At 40.0% G+C, this 18,809-nt stretch overlaps 1 protein-coding gene across 7 annotated transcripts in view; it reads left to right on the forward strand.

Moving 5' to 3' along the window:
- ELP2 (elongator acetyltransferase complex subunit 2) overlaps positions 1–15,596 on the forward strand; it is a 40,160-nt gene extending 24,564 nt beyond the window's left edge. For 2 of the 7 annotated variants that reach the window (XM_003914309.4, XM_017951672.2), the window contains 8 exons: positions 580–675; positions 817–874; positions 1,797–1,869; positions 5,349–5,541; positions 7,966–8,087; positions 10,886–11,031; positions 11,886–11,999; positions 15,361–15,596. In XM_003914309.4, coding sequence (XP_003914358.1) covers positions 580–675; positions 817–874; positions 1,797–1,869; positions 5,349–5,541; positions 7,966–8,087; positions 10,886–11,031; positions 11,886–11,999; positions 15,361–15,517 — 959 coding nt within the window. In that variant the 3' untranslated portion in view covers positions 15,518–15,596. Of the gene's footprint in view, positions 1–579; positions 676–816; positions 875–1,796; positions 1,870–5,348; positions 5,542–7,965; positions 8,088–8,243; positions 8,402–9,384; positions 9,435–9,928; positions 10,086–10,885; positions 11,032–11,885; positions 12,000–15,360 lie in introns of those variants that run through there. The other 5 variants (XR_002518682.1, XR_002518681.2, XR_002518684.1 and 2 more) reach the window with 5 other exon arrangements.
- The last annotated feature ends 3,213 nt before the right edge of the window (positions 15,597–18,809 follow it).

The following is an 18,809-nucleotide window of genomic DNA, read 5'->3' on the forward strand; positions in this document are numbered from 1 at the left end:
GTGCAGTGGTGCAATCTCAGCTCACTACAACCTACGCCCTTCGCCTCCTGGCTTCAAGCAATTCTCCTGCCTCAGCCTCCCGAGTAGCTGGGACTACAGGCATGCGCCACCACGCCCAGCTAATTTTTTGTGTTTTTAGTAGAGACAGGGTTTCACCGTATTGGCCAGACTGGTCTGGAACTCCTGACCTCAGGTGATCCATCTGCCTTGGCCTCCCAAACTGCTGGTATTACAGGTGTGAGCCACCACGCCCTGCCACAAAGCATGTTTTTTGGTGTTAGAACTACAGATGAGAATGTGGGTAACCTGAAGAATTGGTTGTGTAGTTTTAAAAGTTTGGAAACTGGTAGGTCAAAGAAAATGGGAAGAACCTTTATGGAGTTGATTAATGCCGCCAGGAGCATGTTTGGAAAATACTGGAGTAATGGAAATACTCTTGCTTTTAGAATCACATGGACACAGCTGTGAATTACACCACTTTGAATTACCACTGCTTTCTATCTGGTGGCCTTAATATTGAGACGAGCAAAGGAGATATAAAAATAGTGACCATATTCTTGATGTGTTTCTTCAAACTAGGAGATATAGCTTCTCAGCCTTCTGATGAAGAGGAGCTGTTAACTAGTACTGGTTTTGAGTATCAGCAGGTGGCCTTTCAGCCCTCCATACTTACTGGTAAGAAGTGACAAAAACAATTTAATAAATCACTAGAACACACAGTATGTTATCTATTGCTGCTGACCTAAATAAGTGCTATAGAATTCACTTTTGTGAATTTGGATGAACATAGAAAAAAATAGGTTCAATTTATTCTAGAGCCTCCCACTGAGGATCATCTTCTGCAGAATACTTTGTGGCCTGAAGTTCAAAAACTGTAAGTTAAACTGTATTTAGCTCTTTGGTCTGATTCTGTCATAACTTGTGATTTTTCCTTCCCACCCCACAATTTGATTTCTCCTTTTTCTTCCTTCTACCTATCATTTTCCTCCTCCTCTATATATCTCTTAGTGGCTCTTCATAAGGAATGAGAATTAAACCTCACGTTTATTTCTATATTACTATTTATTGTGTTCATTAGTTTTGTTTATTCATCTTATTCTTAAAGTAGAGAAGCATAACATTATGTATTTTTTCTTTGTTAAAAAGACTTGGCTGGGTACAGTGGCTCACACTTGTAATCCCAGCACTTTGGGAGGCCATAGCAGGAGGATCACTTGAGGCCAGGAGTTTGAGACCAGCCTTGACAATGTAGCGAGACCCCATCTCTACAAAAAATTTTAAAAAATTAGCCAGGCATGATGATGCATGCCTGTAGTCCCAAGCTACTCGAGAGGCTGCGGCTGGAGGATTGCTTCTGCCCAGGAATTTGAGGCTGCAGTGAGCCATGATTGTACCACTGCACCCCAGCCTGGGTGACAGAATGAGACTTAGCCTTGAAAAAAAATAAAAAATAAAAAAGACAAGTTTTGTTGTTAGTCATGGTTTTTTGGTCTTTGATGGTTCCTGATGAAAACCTTTCCATGGTTTATTGTTTAGATACTGGCTGGTTGAAAGTAGGAGGTGAAAACTTGTATGTTAATTGTTTGAATGAGTTATATTACTTATAGGAAGCTGGCATTTTTCTCCTATCTCCCTGTCTTTCTCTCAAATGTTTACCTAGATGAACATATAATGTTCCTCAAAAGAATTGTTTGTTAGCTAAAGAGATTGATGTTACTCTTTTTACTTTCAAAAATTGTGTGGCATGAGAATAGATGTATTTGCTAATAGTATATATTTTTCTTTTTAAATTTTAGATATGGGCATGGTTATGAAATATTTTGTGTTACTTGTAACAGTTCAAAGACTCTGCTTGCCTCAGCTTGTAAGGTAGGCAATTTTACTTTTGATTCTGCTTGGTCACAGGTTATTTGGGTCATCAGGCTCCTGCAAGTTTGGTAATGATTTAGGCAGAACTCTATGTGAAAGGCCACTAATCCTTGGTTTTTTGAATCTTACTTTCTCAATTTCTCTTACCCTTCTGTCTCTTCAAAAGCTTATGGTTTCATTTTAAGTCTGTTTCAGCTGCACATTTTGAGCTTATCTGTGCCCCCCTACTAAAAGTGATTTAATCAAATATCTCAAAATGACAACTGGAATCACAGCTACTCAGGAGGCCGAGACATGAGAATCACTTGAACTCCAGAGGCAGAAGTTGGAGTAAGTCAAGATCGCGCCACTGCACTCCAGCTTGGGTGACAGAGTGAGACTCTGTATATAAAACAAGGATATCTCAAAATGATGCTAAAAATGTGATAAATTTTAAATAATTGGAGTCCTAGAGACACAGGGAAATGAGAAGAGGAAATCTGGAGTGAAGTCCATCAGACTTTATTTGAGGACACTCTTGGCACTGACCTAAGGCAGATGACTTTTGCATTTACTTAGAAGGATGATCTTGAATTCATCATTCAGTATTTATCCATATCCTATGGATATAGCAATTATGGAGGATTATCTGAAGAGTCTGAAACCCACACATTCCTCTTAAATTTTCTGAAATTTATTTACTTGTTTTAAATATGATGGTAAGAGCTGCCCACCTGCATGGGCTCGTGTCCCTGCCATTACTGTGGATTTATGCCGCTGATCTGCATTGAGAGGCATCATAAGAAATACTGCTGTGCTTCCCCTACACCCACCACTACCCCACTTGTTTATTCTTTGAAATGGTACTGAGAGGACTTCCTTCTCTTATAGGAGCCTTTGGGGAGAATGGAGTTCAGTAGTTCAACTGTCTGGGCTTCTACTGGGCAGATAATTTGTTTCTAACTTAGAGCACTGTGAATCCTGTAATTGATTTTTTTTTCCCCCTTTTCAAGTTGACTCACAAGATGTACATCCTCTAAACATTTTTTAAACAGCTGTATTTAGGGTTATTAACATACTATAAATTGTACGTTTAATGTGAACAATTTGATAAGTTTTGACATGTTTATCCCTGTATAAATCATCATTACAATCAAGAAACTGCATATATCCATCAACCCCCAACATTTTCTATGCTCTTTGGCAATTCCTCTTTTTTACCTCTCCCTTTCCCCTCCTGCCTCCATCCCTAGGAAACCATTGGTCTGCTTTTTGTCATGATACAGTAGTTTGCATTTTCTAAAATTGTATATAAATAGGATCATGTAAGTATGTACTTTTTTGGTTTTGCTGCTTTCATTCATCATAATTGTTTGAGATTTATCCATGTTTTTGCATGCGTCAGTAGTTCATGCCTTCTTAATGCTGAGTAGTTTTACCTCGTACAGATGTACCACCATTTGTTGATCCATTCACTTATTAATGGACATGTGGATTGTTTTCCAGTTTTGGGCTTTTAGCAATGGTACAGTTATGAAAATTTATGTACAAGTCTTTGCATGGATATATGCTTTCATTCTCTTGAGTACATAACTGTGAATGGAATTGTTGGATGGTATGGTAGATATATATTTAAAATTTTAAGACATTGACATGCTGTGTTCCCCAGTGGTTACACGTTTTTGCAGCAGTGTATTAGATTTCCAGTTGCTCTGTACCCTCACCAGCACTTAATATCAGTCTTTTTAACTTTTAACCATTCTAGTAAGTGTGTAACAGCTATTTATGGCTGTAATTTGTATTTTTCTAATGATATTAAGCATCTTTTCATGTGCTAATTTTTTATCCATATGAAAATATGGTGAAACTACTCAAATCTTTTGCCCATTTATTTATTAGATTGTTTTCTTACTGAGTTTTGAAAAGTTTTTAAAATTTTTTTTATAGATTTAGGAGTACAAGTGCAACTGTGTTACATGGATATATTGTGTCTTGTTGAACTCTGGATTTTAGCATACCCATCACCTGAATAGTATACATTGTACCTTGAGTATTTCATTCCTCAACCCTTCCCACCTTTTTGATTCTCCAGTGTCTACTATTATTCCACACTGTATGTCCATGCGTACCCATTGCTTAGCTCCTACTTGTAAGCAAGGATGTCTGGTTTTTGGCTTTCTGCTTCTGAGTCATTTCACCACTTAGGAGAATGGCTTCTAGTTCCATCCATTTTGCTGCAGAAGAAATGATTTCATTGTTTTTTATGGCTGAGTAGTAGTTCATGGGGTGTGTGTGTGTGTGTGTGTGTGTGTGTGTGTGTGTGTGTATAGACACCACATTTTAAAAACCAATTATCCATTGATGGACACTGAACAGTTTTTTATATACCCTGGATACAACTTTATCGGATGTGCTTATGTAGATATTTTTTCCCAGTGGCTTGTCATTCTTCTAACAGTGTCTTTCAAATGGCAGATGTTTTATGATTTGTTGAAGTCCAGTTTATCAATTTTTTTTAAAATTTAGGTTGTGTCCTTATATCTAATCTTTAACTCAAGGTCACAAGGATTTTTCTGTTGTGTTTTGTTCAAGGAGTTCTATGGGTTTTTAACTTTTGCCTTTAGACCTATGATACTTTCAAATTAATTCATGTATTTGTCATGGAATATAGATTAAAGTTGATTTTCTTTTATTGTAGATACCAGTTTCAGCATCATTTTTTAAAAAGACTATCCCCTTCATCACTGTGTTTTGTCCCTTTGTCTAAAGTCACTTGTTCATATATGTGGGTCTGTTCCCTAGACTTTATTGGGTTGTATTGATCTTTTTTGATATGATGCCAGTACCATACTCTCTTAGTAACTATAGTGTTTTAATAATATATCTTGAAATTAGGAAGTATAGAGTTATTTTGGCTATAGTAGATCCTTTGTTTTGCATTTTAGAATCAGCTTAAGAGTTTCTACAAAAATACCTGCAGGAATTTTAATGGAGATGGCATTGATTCTCTAGATTAATTTGGGGACAATTTTAACAATATTGAGTATTTTGACATATGAATGCAATATATCTGTCATTCTTTCAGGTCTTTAATTTCTCTCAGGATTGATCTTTTTAAAAGTAAACCATTTATTTTGGAATAATTTTCATTCTTTTTCCCCCTCCATGTCACAGTTTTTCATTTCATTTTTTCCCCCTCCATGTCACAGTTTTGATCATGGAATAATTTTTTAAGATCTGAGAGCTACAGTGAGAAGGAAAAAAAAAAAAAAAAGAAAGCATGGTAATATTAGTCCCTGATGATTCATTTTTTCTAATCCCAGTCATCTGGAATTCTTCCCAGAGATTAGAAATGGTTGTAGTATGTTATCTCCTAGGAATTTTTTTTGGAATTCAAACAGATAAATAAAATATACTCATAGAAACAATGTGTTGTTTTTAAAATGGTTTCTCTTCAGTTTTTTAGTTACTAGCTTTATTGTTTCATCTCTGTCCTACAGGCAGCTAAGAAAGAGCATGCAGCTATCATTCTTTGGAACACTACATCTTGGAAACAGGTGCAGAATTTAGTTTTCCACAGTTTGACAGTCACGCAGATGGCCTTCTCACCCAACGACAAGTTCTTACTGGCTGTTTCCAGAGATCGAACCTGGTCATTGTGGAAAAAGCAGGATACAATCTCACCTGAGTTCGGTAAAACAGCTTCTGATTGAGAAAGTTACTAGTGAAACAGTTATGTCCTTTTTATCTACATTAAGCAGCTTTAGTTAAGACAAAGATAACAGAGTAAAGGGTAGAGCCTCATGTCTTTGAAGCCTTTCAAAGTTCTTGGATAACTGAGGAAGACTTGACCTTCCTCATAGGATTTAAATGGAGATGATCTTTGTTTAGGTTGACCTACTTGTGATTATGTAGTCAAGATGGCATGTATTCAGATATCTCAGTTCAAGAAACATAAACGTCTGTGTGTAGGAAGTTAGGTTTTGCAAATGGTGATAGAATGCTACCACAAAACCTAATGGATGACATATCCTGAACTAGGATTTTATGGGACAGGAATAATGAAGATACAACTAAGAAAACTCATGGTTGAGTGGTTTCTTCTCTCTGAATTATTTTATTAATATAGTACTATTTTAAATTATGAAATATAGAGGAAACCATTATCCTTAGCTTTTTCCTACCCTCTGCAGTCACTTCCTTCATTGAGAAGGGCATACTAGGCATCCATCTGGATAACATGACCCCTGAGCAAGGTGTTAGCCCACCTACCCACATTCTACTCTGAACCTGGCATAAACTGAAAAAAAAAAAAAGGACTAAAAACCTTTGTGTAGTTGGGGCAGTGGCCTATTCTTATTCCCCCAGTTTCTTTTGGTGGATAAGTTCTAGAGAGTGTTTAAAGTATATTTAAGTTGTTTAATCCTGTTTTTTATTTTTCCATTGATAAGACTCACATACAGTTTAGTTTTGTGATATTTCTAGTCTCTTTGTTTCTTGCGTTTTAGAGAATATCCAGGGACTGTAAAGTATACTCTGCAATATGTTTTAGAACAGACTGTTTTCTTTTGCATCACGAATCTTTTCCTAACATGCAGCATTTACTGCTTAAAAAGCTAAAGTTGGCCAGGCACAGTGGCTCATGCATGTGATCCCAGCACTTTGGGAGGCCAAGGTGGATGGATCACCTGAGGTCAGGAGTTGAAGACCAGCCTGGCCAACATGGTGAAACCCTGTCTCTACTAAAAATAGAAAAATTGACCGGGCATGGTGGTGCATGCCTGTAATCCCAGCTACTTGGGAGGCTGAGGCAGGAGAATAGTTTGAACCTGGGAGGCAGAGGTTGCCAAGGTGGTACTAAGATGAGCCAAGATGGCGCCATTGCACTCCAGCTTAGGCGACAGAGCAAGACTCTATCTCAAAAAAAAAAAATTAATTAAAGTTGGATGGGGGTGGTGGCTCACACCTGTAATCCCACCACTTTGGGAGGCTGAGGCAGGTGGATCATTTGAAGTCAGGAGTTTGAGACCAGCCTGGCCAATATGGTGAAACCCCATCTCTACTAAAAAGTGTAAAAATTAGCCAGGTATGGTGGTGCATGCCTGTAATCCCTGCTACTCAGGAGGCTGAGACAGGAGGATTGCATGAACCCAGGAGACGGAGGTTGCAGTGAGTGGAGATCCCATCACTACACTCCAGCCTGGGCATTAGAGTGAGACTTCATTCTCCCTGCAAAAAACCATTGTATTATTAATGTATTTTTTAATGTGTTATATCTTTATGAATTATGGAGTAATAATAGATACAGTCTTATTCCCTCCTCATAAACAGTTATGTGGTTTTTGTTTTTTAGGGTTTTTTTTTTTTTTAGATGGAGTTTCCCTCTTGTTCCCCAGGCTGGAGTACAGTGGTGTGATCTTAGCTCACTGCAGCCTCCACCTTCTGGGTTCAAGCAATTCTCCTGCTTCAGCCTCCTGAGTAGCTGGGATTAAAGGCACCCGCTACCACACCTGGCTAACTTTTTGTATTTTTAGTAGAGACGGGGTTTCATCATGTTGGCCAGGCTGGTCTTGAACTCCTAACCTCAGGTGATCCACCCGCTTCTGCCTCCCAAAAGTGCAGGGATTACAGGCATGAGCCACTGTTCCTGGCCAACAGTTATGTGTGTTAGGTTTAGTCTGTATAAGGGCTAGAAGTTGCCTTACACTTAAATCTTAAAAGGAAAATATTTTCTTAAGATTTCTTTTTTTAAACATTAAGTGGTGCATTAATCTTTTTTCTATAGCCTAATATGCAAATCTGCCTGCTTTGAGTACGGCTAAATAGCTTCAGGCTTCTTCTATAGGCGTGAGTTGAACTGCAGTTGAGTGTTTGGAAGATGTTTGTCATCAGTCACTAGAGAGTGACCAGTCAGTACAAAAGCATTCCCTACTAGAAAAATAACTATGTCCACAGCCTTCTGGTGAGCGGTTGTCTGGCTTCAGTCTGTTTCAAAAGTCAGTGCATATAAATTGAATATTAAGTCATATGGTGTATATGGCACTTAAACATCACTTCCTAATAGGTAAAAACCCAGCTTTCTCTGCTTTGTGAATAGTGTATACATATTTCTTTCAGAGCCAGTTTTTAGTCTTTTTGCCTTCACCAACAAAATTACTTCTGTGCACAGTAGAATTATTTGGTCTTGTGATTGGAGTCCTGATAGCAAGTATTTCTTCACTGGGAGTCGAGACAAAAAGGTAATTATTTAAAAACTTAATATTTTTTCAAATGTAAAATAATATTTGTATAGGTATGTTTGAATAAAAAATGCATAATCCTGCCTTTCTGTTACAGCTTTTAAAAATCAGCTATGTATTCCTTTCTGTTTTTCATATATGTACATATAAAAAAAGACTTTTCTTGTTAAATTCTATAAGTAAATTTCTCTGAAATGTCAAAAATATGAAGAGAAGACCTTTCAGACATATGACCTTCATCAAATGGTCCCAGTGGAAGAAGAGTAATAAATGAAATTAATCAAGACCAAGAAACCAGGAGGGCAGCAAGGGAGGTAGGGGAATAAGGGAAAAACTATTTTCTAGTTTTCATACTTTTATGAATTTAACATTTTTCTATAATGAATTGTTGTTACCTTTTCATTTGGTGCTAGAAGTGGGTGGAGTATGACTGACCCAAGCTTTAAAAAAGATCAAAACAAAGTAGCTAGGAATTTTTTTTTTTTTTTGGAGACAGGGTCTTGGGTGCAGTGGTACAGTCACGGCTCACTGCAGCCTGGATCTCCTGGGCCCAAGCAATTCTCCCACCTCAGCCTTGGCCTCCCAAGTAGGTGGGACTACAGGTACTCACCACCACACCCAGCCAATGTTTTAATTGTGTAGAGATGGGGTCTTGCCATGTTGCCAGGCTGGTCCTGAACTTCTGGGCTCAAGCAGTCCTCTCACTTTGGCCTCCCAAAGTGTTGGAATTACAGGCATGAGCCACCACATCCAGCCTCCGAGTATGTTCTCCAACATGACCTTCACCTTTGTTCTCTGAGAAATGTGCACCTCGCCTCTAGTCTTTCCTTAGTTTTCATACTCTTTAAAATACCCTTTTGCTCCCACAGACTAAAGGTGGTGAAGCAGTTTAGTGTCGCCGTTCCCTCCCTGCCCTCTTTAGTCACAGACACGATACAGATCACTGAAGTGGAGGGCTAGCACAGGCAGGGTGTCACTCAAGCTAAACACCTACATGTCAGCCTCTATGGCAGACTTTATGTCTCAGACCCTCCCTTCTGTTCATTTGCCTATTCTTTCTTGGCATTGGTGTGCCTGTGCTGTGCTCAATGCTGAGGAAGAAGGACTGCTTCTGTCTCCCACAGTCATGCTGTGTTAGTCTGTTTTCACACTGCTCTAAAGAACTGCCCGAGACTGGGTAATTTATAAAGGAAAGAGGTTTAATTGACTCATAGTTCCTCAGGGCTGGGGAGGCTGGAGGAAACTTTCATTCATGGCAGAAGGCGAGGCAAACACATCCTTCTTCACATGGTGGCAGGAGAAAGAAGTGCTGAGCAAAAGGGGGAAGCCTCTATGAAACCATCAGATCTCGTGAGAACTCACTATCTTGAGGAGAGCATGGAGGTAACTGCCCCCATGATCTGATTACCTCCCACTGGGTCCCTCCCACAACATATGGGGATTATGGGAACTACAATTCAAGACGAGATTTGGGTGGGGACACAGCCAAACCATATCACATGCCTATAGAACATGGTCCAGCTGCTACTCTCAGGGGTGGCTCCAGCAGACAAGCAGCATTTGCTGGACATTCTCTGAAATGTACTTCTGCTTGCTTGGACAAAGCCTTATGCTCAGAATCTTGCTTTGGTTCTGCATTTTGCTACTGTTGTCCACTTCACTTCTTTCTCCTTTTGATATGGAGTTTCGCTCTTGTTGCCCAGGCTGGAGTGCAGTGGCGCGATCTTGGCTCACTGCAACCCCCGCCTCCCAGGTTCAAGCGATTCTCCTGCCTCGGCCTCCTGAGTAGCTGAGATTACAGGCACCCACCACCATGCCCAGCTAATTTTTTGTATTTTTAGTAGAAACGGGGTTTCACCATGTTGGCCAGGCTGGTTTTGAGCTCCTGTCTTCAAGCAGTCCACCCGTCTCTACCTCCCAATCTGCTAGGATTATAGGTGTAAGCCACCACGCCCAGCCCACTCTCCATTGCTTTGTGACCATTCACACATCCTTGAGGTATGAGCTTCCAGGGAAGCCTCATTTCTTGAGGGGTATCATGTAGGTCAGGTTTTCCTTATAGCTGAGTAGATTCCCTGAGCAATGGACAGTGTAGAGAAAGAGCTAGAAAGCTGATTAGTTCTTTTTTTTTTTTTTTTTGAGACGGAGTTTCACTCTTGTTGCCCAGGCTGGAGTGCAATGGTACGATCTCGGCTCACTGCAACCTCCGCTTCCTACGTTCAAGCAATTCTCCTGCCTCAGCCTCCCTAGTAGCTAGGATTACAGGCACCCACCACCATGCCCAGCTAATTTTTATATTTTTAGTAGAGACGGGGTTTCACTATGTTGGCCAAGCCGGTCTCAAACTCCTGACCTCAGGTGATACACCTGCCTTGGCCTCCCAAAGTGCTGGGATTACAGGCGTGAGCCACTGCGCCTGGCCCAAAAGCTGATTAATTCTTAAACATTTTGTAGTAGCTTCTTGGGGAAGTGCATGAGCCTACTGATGGGACTCCACTGGATCATAACCAATTTGTGAGTGTAGAAGGCATGTTAGACACCTCTGTCTGGTCTCTGGGCAGGAGCGTTTTGTCTTTGGACCAAAGTGAGCTCTCACAGACGCGTGTCTGCTGTACTGTGCCTTCTTTGTGATGCTTGAAATGTTCTCAAGTCCTGGCACATCATACACAAATGTAAATGATGCATTTAAAAAAACACCGGAGCAAATACTTTGTTGTATCTTTGCCAATGAAACTGTAGTGCATTGCTAGAAACCTTGCAGAGAGAAGGCTTTACAGTGTGTGATCTGTCTGTATTAGGTGGTTGTCTGGGGTGAGTGCGACTCCACTGATGACTGTATTGAGCATAACATTGGCCCCTGCTCCTCAGTCCTGGATGTGGGTGGGGCTGTGACAGCTGTCAGCGTCTGCCCAGCGCTCCACCCAGCGCTCCACCCTTCTCAACGGTCAGTCTCTGTGTGGGGCTTAGTTTTAAGGGGACCACTTGGTTTCTTAATACGTAACCCTCATGTCATTTCATTTGTGAATTCTCCTGGCCTCTGAGTTACTGTCTTTTTCTTTTCTTTTCTTTTTTTTTTTTTGAGACGGAGTCTCACTCTGTCACCCAGGCTTGAGTGCAGTGGCATGATCTCTGCTCACTGCAACCTCTGCCTCCTGAGTTTAAGTGATTCTCCTGCCTCAGCCTCCCAAGTAGGTGGGATTACAGGCATGCGCCACCACGCCTGGCTGATTTTTTTGCATTTTTAGTAGAGATGAGGTTTCACCATGTTGGCCGGGCAGGTCTTGATCTCCTGACCTCAAGTGATCCACCTGCCTCGGCCTCCCAAAGTGCTGGGATTACAGGCATATGCCACCGCGCCTGGCCTCAGTTACTGTCTTTTCCAAAATGGTTATGTTTCTCATAATAATTTTTGAATTGATAGAACCTAATGATTCAGAATGTAAAATACAGGTTAGGAATATGGCTCAAAGAGTCTTACTTCACCAAATCTAGGACTGTGGTGCTTTTTCTGTAACAAGCATCTTCAGTGGAACAAGGGTCCCTGTAGCCAGCTGGGGAAACACTGGCTCGTGGGCTTTGCCATCAGAGGATACAGATAAATCTGTGTGCAGCCCCTGTAGAGTGGAGGCTCCTTGAGGACACAGCAGAGCAGTGCAGCATGTCCTGGGCTGATGCCTGCAGAGTCTTTTGCAAGGCAGGGACAGTTGGGACACTGTGAAGAACTACTTTAGAGCAATGATGGCGATAACAGAATTTCATGCTAAGTTAGTCACTTTTGTCCCCCTCCCTTAAAAACAGATATGTGGTTGCAGTAGGATTGGAGTGTGGAAAGATTTGCTTATACACCTGGAAGAAGACTGATCAAGTTCCAGAAATAAATGACTGGACCCACTGTGTAGAAACAAGTCAAAGGTATTTCTTCCCTATTTTTGTTTCCATCAGATTAACTAGAAATTGTGGGGTCTTTCGTGGCAAATTTTATGCCACATTTTCATGGAGAGGGACATATATCTTTATTCATGGTGTCTACCACTTTGTTTTGTGGTAATCTGAAATTGATATATTGCACTTGACTTTTAAAAGTTTGCTTGACCAGATTGCTTGCATGCATAATATTGTTTTTATAAACAACCATTTGAGATGAAAGTGATTTTCGTAATGGTGTGTTTTAGAATTTGACTACAGTAGATTCTTAATTTGATTCAAAATGTTTGTGATTTTTAAACGTATTCTGGATTGCACTTTGGTAGTCGTATCCTTATGATTGAACCCTTCACCTCAGATCCTGCAGTGGAGCTTTCAGGCATAGCAAGGCTTATGCCCTGGGCCTCATGCATTTGCCACCTGAGCTGGCATAGAGCATCTACTGTTTACAGCCTCCTCCCCATCCCACCCACCTAGACAGCAGGAATCACTTTTAATCTAGCCTTTTACAGGTTTTATTCTTTTTTTGTGTGTGTGAGAGACAGGGTCTCACTCTGTCACCTAGGCTGGAGTGTAGTGGCAAGATCCCAGCTCACTGCAACCTCCACCTCCCGAGCTCAATCAGTCTTCCTACCTCAGCCTCCCAGATAGCTGGGACTATAGACACGCACCACCATGCCTGGCTAAGTTTTTTTTGTATTTTTAGTAGAGATGGAGTTTCACTGTGTTGGCCAGGCTGGTCTGCATCTCCTGGGCTCAAGCAATCCTCCTGTCTTGGCCTCCCAAAGTGCTAGCGTTACAGGCATGGGCCACTGTGCCTGGCCCAGATTTTATTCTTTAAAAATGTCTAAATGTGGCTGGGTGTATTGGCTCATGCCTGTAATCCTAGCACTTTAGGACGCCAAGACGGGAGGACTGCTTGAGCCCAGGAGTTTGAGACCAGCCTGAGCAACATAGTGAGACCCCCGGTCCCTACCAGAAATAAAAGAAATTAGCCAGATGTGATGGCGCATGACTGTGGGTCCCAGCTACTTGGGAGGGTGAAGTGGGAGGATCACTTGAGCCCAGGAGGTTGAGGCTGCAGCAAACCATAATCACACCATTGCACTCCAGCCTGGGTGAGTGAGACCCTGTCCCCCCTAAAAAAATATAAACGTTCAGAAAGCTCCTCGTATCATTCTGTGTCATATTTTCTTAGGCTTTTTCAACCTTCATATATCTGTACTGTTGAAAATACAATTTCAAATAGCAATTTCAAATGACAATATGATGAGGGTAAGTGCTTAATGGAGAGAGATTTCTGAGCAATGTCTTTTATAACATATCCAGCAGATCTTGTCATGTCAACCAAACATGTTAGTGCTCATTATAATTATATTTATTAAAATGAGATATTGCCATGCCCCCATGGCTTTCCTCCTGCCTCTCTGGGCTGGGTTTAGCAGTTGAACTAGTTTGTGCTGTTGGCTTGCTGAAGAGGGGAGAAATCTGTTGAAATTCCATGCTTCAGGCATTTGAAAGGCACCCCTTCCTTCCACTTTGCCTGCCCACAGTGCTCCCTTCACCTCTAACCTGGTGTGAAGACCTCTTCAATGGCCCCCATGTGGGACACTGGCGGGAAGCCACTTAGAAAGTGCAGGAAGGGAACATGTATAGAATTTGAGTTTTTTGTCTAAAGGGGTTGTTTTTTCCTTTGGTCATTATGGTGACTTAGGATTTGCAAGATGGAACTAATGCATGACTTAACGTATTATTTGGATTGCTAATATTTCAGTTACCAAATTCCAAATACCGTTCAAATGAAGCTTTTGCTAGTAATAGATTTACAAAGGTAATATAAGCAAACACTACCCTTTAGGTTGGTTTGCCAAACTCCCTATCTTCTTAAATGTGACATGTTAATATGCTGGATTTAAAGGACATTACCAAAAAGAAAAACCCACTATCTCAAAGCTTACATAGCCAAACAAGTACTGTTCCTCAAAGTAACTCCCTTGGAAAGAATTATACCACATATGTTTATTTCAATAATTTCACTACTTCAAATCATTCTTTTAATGAAATGAGAGAACTTTAATCCATAATAATTGAGATTCCAGTGATGTTGCTATCACTTAAAATATTCTTGAAACTTCTCTGTAGGAATTGTGTTCAGAACTAGCTTACTAGTGATGCAAAAAAACAAATTATAATGCCTTTTATGGTGTTATTTCAATCGTTTCCTCTTTTTAAACCTTGCCATTCATATCTATTAAGCTTGCCATTTATATTTATTATAAAGCTTACTTCCAGGTGCTTTCAACAGTCAGATTCATCAAGAGGAATATGAGCTATCATTGAGAGTACTCAAATCATAGTCTGCATAATATGGAGGCATTTTCTCTAGAGTAATTTCAGAAAACAATTGAGGCACAGCAGCACTGTTATAACCTCCCAGAGTGACTATTTGTAAGGGCTCGCAGTCATCTTGTTGCATAGGTTCAGGAGGACTGATTTTTTAAAATGGGTTTCATGACTTCATTCTTCCCTTTTAATCATGAGAATGCATCTGGTGACAGGGACTGTCAGCAAATGAGAGTGTAATGTGAGTGCTCTGGTATTGTTTTCAGTGTTTACTGCCCTAAAACCTACTTAGGTTTTTCACTTTAGTCGTTTCTGGTTTGGGAAGCTAATTTGGAGGTTAAATTTATAGAAGATGTTGTATTTTCATAGAGATTTGTTACTAACATACCTTGGTAACATTCTGGGTCTGCCTTTTTAAAGGGCTGGGGGTGTAGGGGGTAGGGAGCATTAATATGATAGTCTTGCCCAAGGTCACGCAGTTAGAGGTCACACTGGAGACCAAGACTCCTTCATTGGGCAGTACATTAAATCTTTCATTGTCTTTCTTTACCAGTAGTAAAAATGCAATTCCATCCCCCTCACAGGGATGTCAAAAAAATAAAATAATCTAGAATATATAGTAAAGTTGAAATTGTTATAAATACATTTAGTAATGTTATCTAAAAGACTAACTGGAATATCCATTTCATGAAATTCCATTGATCATTAAAACAACATTTATTTAAAAATTTTTTATCTTTTGTATTTTTTAAACAACATTTGACAGAGATTCATTGTCTGTTTCTTGCTTCTTTTGGTGATGTTATTGCCAGTGAGTAAGATTAAAATTTAGTCTTGCAGTTTTATGTGAATACAGTAAAATATTTTCCAGGTTAAAATAAAATGGCTAAAATGTTAACGATGGTATTTTAAAACCTGTACATTTCAATTTTCAGGTTGTAACTTCCATTCATGTTTACGCCATTAATTGGAAAAACATTTCATGACTTCTTTATCTTTGTTATAGCCAAAGTCATACACTTGCTATCAGAAAATTATGCTGGAAGAACTGCAGTGGAAAAACTGAACACAAGGAAGCAGAAGATGCTGAGTGGTTGCATTTTGCAAGCTGTGGTGAAGATCACACTGTGAAGATACACAGAGTCAATAAATGTGCACTGTAATGGACTTAATAACTACATGCTTGCAGTCACTGGTATCTTAAAATAATATCACGTAAATAGATCATCTTTGCCTTCATAATAGAACTGAGTTTCTTTTTTTTTTTTTTTTTTTTTTTGAGATAGAGTCTTGCTTTGTTGCAACCTCCACCTCCCAGGTTCCAGCGATTGTCTTTCCTCAGCCTCCTGAGTAGCTGGGACTAGAGGCACACACCACCATGCCTGGCTAATTTTTGTATTTTTAGTAGAGACTGGGTTTCACCATTGACCAGGCTGGTCTCAAACTCCTGATCTCAGGTGATCTGCTCACCTTGGCCTCCCAAAGTGCTGGGATTACAGGCATGAGCCACTGCACCCGACCTGAGCTTCATTTATTAAGTCACGTAGCAGTAGTCCTTATTTGAGTGCTAGACCCTTTGAAATGTGATGAAAGCTATGGACCCTTCACTTTGTTATATAACATATGTACACACACCCAGAACTTTGCACATACGTTCAGAGATTCCTAGACCCACAGACCTGCCTCTGTGTGTCCCAATTTAAGAACCTCTGTTCTTTCTTCATGACTGGATTTGCCCAATTTTGTGTTATTTTGGGACTTCATTTGTCCCTCTTTGGGACATTTCCTTATTTATTGCCCTCTTCAGAGAGTAGACATAGGAAAAACAAGATAGGAAACCTAGATTACTTAATTTTTAGTTTAACATTTTCTGTAGATAAGCATACCACACCAAGTGTGCTCTGTCTTGATCCCCTTCTTTGTAGCATATGCCAGACATTGTAGAGTTTGGCAAGCAGTTGTAGGTTTGAGCTGCAGCCAATCATTTCTTTTGTTCTTTAGAAGTACATAGATTCGTCTTTTTAGGGCTTTACCGAAAGTAAAATATCCTGACATTTAAACTGATAGATATAGAAGGTAAAAAATAGAGTTCCGAAACATCTGAATTTATGTGATAGCTGAAGTCACAAGATGAGGGATGTATGTCCTCCAGGGAGGATGCAGAAAGAAGAAAAGGGTGCTGGAAACAGCCTGTCAGTTGTGCCAGCTGTGGGCTGGAGGCAGCCAGGAGAGTTGGGAGCCTGGGTGTTGGGTGGAGAGAGGTTAACAGGGAAGACATAGGAAATACTGTGAACACGGCTGGTGTGAGCAGAGGACTATTCCGACCCTGTTGGAACATAGAGCCATCTGACAGATTGACAATACAGTGAAGGCTGTATATAATAAATGTGTTGAAAGGAGGAAGGTGAGGATTTTCTTGGTGGGAGTTTACGCCATTATTTAACATATTTTGCTTCCAAAAGGGTTAAAATGTTTTACCTAAATGGATGTTTCTAGGTCAGTGCTATAGAGTATTTCTAATCTGTGTTTTATAGTGTGAGCTACATATGTAATTTTAAAATTTTCAAGTAGCCACATAATGAAACAGGTGAAATTTAATGACCCATTTCCTTTAATACGGTATATCCAAAATATTATTATGTCAACCTGTAATCAATATAAAAACCTGTTACTGAAGTATTTTATAGGGCCTCTCTCAGTTCAGACTAGCCACATTTAAGTGCTGCATAGCCACATGTGGCTTATGGCCATCCATATTTGAACAATGTACTTTAGACTATTGCATCTGTATACTCTTGTGCCCTCAGCTGGGGGATGGGGTATGTGTGTGTGTGTACCAAGGCAGTGAGCATCTGAGCTTTGAACCTCAGAGACCAAAATGCCGTGCCCATTTCCCTGCTATCAGCTGAGGAATCTTTACTCACATTGACACACGGGCTTATTCTGACCCAAGTGCATGCAGGCTTCCAGAGCAGATTGAGAGGCCTAACTTAGTCCTTTAGCTCCCCTCCCAGCACAGAACCCCCCAGGTTATCTGAAAGTAGGCCTCACCTAGAGAGACTGAGTTTCCAAGTTGTCAGTTTTCCCAAATGGTCGTCAAGCATCTTCCTCAGCAATCACCTTACAGTTTAGTAAACATTCAGAGGACTTGCTACACATCTGGGCAGTCTGCATTGTAATTCATATGTGTTTATACACTTATGTCTTCATCTGCTAAAGCACCTTTGAACCGTATTGTAGTTCATAATATCTGAAGCAATTATTTTGAATTGTAGTAATTCATAATATTGAAGCAATTCATAATATCTGAAGCAATCCTCAGATATGGGTTAGGCATGGCCCTGCTCTGAGCAAGATGGCAAAAGTGGCAGTCTATGACGCAGCCCTTGTTACCCAGGCTATTCCTAAATGGTGGTGGTGGTTTTATCTTAATTAAAATGACATCACCAACAACGCGCCCTTTCCTGTCTGCCAGGAAAAGTTTTCTGTAGTGACGCATGTGTTTGTGTGTGTGCGTTCGAGGCTATATTACCCATTGCTACAGCAGTTCAAAATGACTTGGAAAAAAACAATGAATGCTGGTCATTGATGTGTATACTGACATGTTTAAGGGAAGTTACTGTGGTCTGTAACTTAAGAAATACATAAAAAATAAGATGGGTGGAGTGACGGACACATGGATAGATATGAAGCCAGCACTGTAAAATATTAGTGGTAGTTTTGTATGCCCATACTCACAGTACCATTATTCACAGTAGCTAAGAGATAGAAGCAATACGTGTCCATCAGTGGGTGAATGATCAGCAAAATGTGTATTCATACAGTGGAATATTATTCAACCTCTAAAAGGAAGATATGCTGACACATGCTGCAACATGGATGAATCTTGAGGACATGATGCTAAGTGAAGTAAGCCAGTCACCGAAAGACAAATACTGTATGCTTCCATTTATGTGAAGTATCTAGAGCAGTCAAATGCATAGAAACAAAGTAGAATGGTAGTTTCCAAGCACTGGGGGAGGAGGAAATGAGGAGTTGTTTAATGGGTATAGTGTTTCAGTTTTGCAAGACAAAAAGTTCTGGGGATTGATTGCACAGTTATGTGAATACTGTATACCGACTGAACTGTACACTCTAAAATAGTTAAGATGGTAAATATTATCTTTATTTTACCAGTGTTTTTTAAAGCATGGTAAACAACATTTTCCAGGATGTAAATTGGTACCAAAAAAAAAAAGTGCTCCAAAGTAAGATATATTCAGGAAACACAGGGCTAACTAAAGTTAGATAGGTGTCTTTATTGTAGGAATTCTAAGAGCATTTAACAAATTAATTTACTTTGAGAATTTTCAGTGTGGAGGGTCTGGCTCATAACATTTCACAAACATTAAACTTCAGAGTCCCAAAGCCTTTAAATAAAATGTTAATGGTAGAAACTCCTTAAGGGGTGTTCAT

The sequence above is a fragment of the Papio anubis genome, chromosome 19, assembly GCF_008728515.1.
Source record: "Papio anubis isolate 15944 chromosome 19, Panubis1.0, whole genome shotgun sequence".
In the NCBI taxonomy this organism is placed as follows: Eukaryota; Metazoa; Chordata; class Mammalia; order Primates; family Cercopithecidae; genus Papio; species Papio anubis.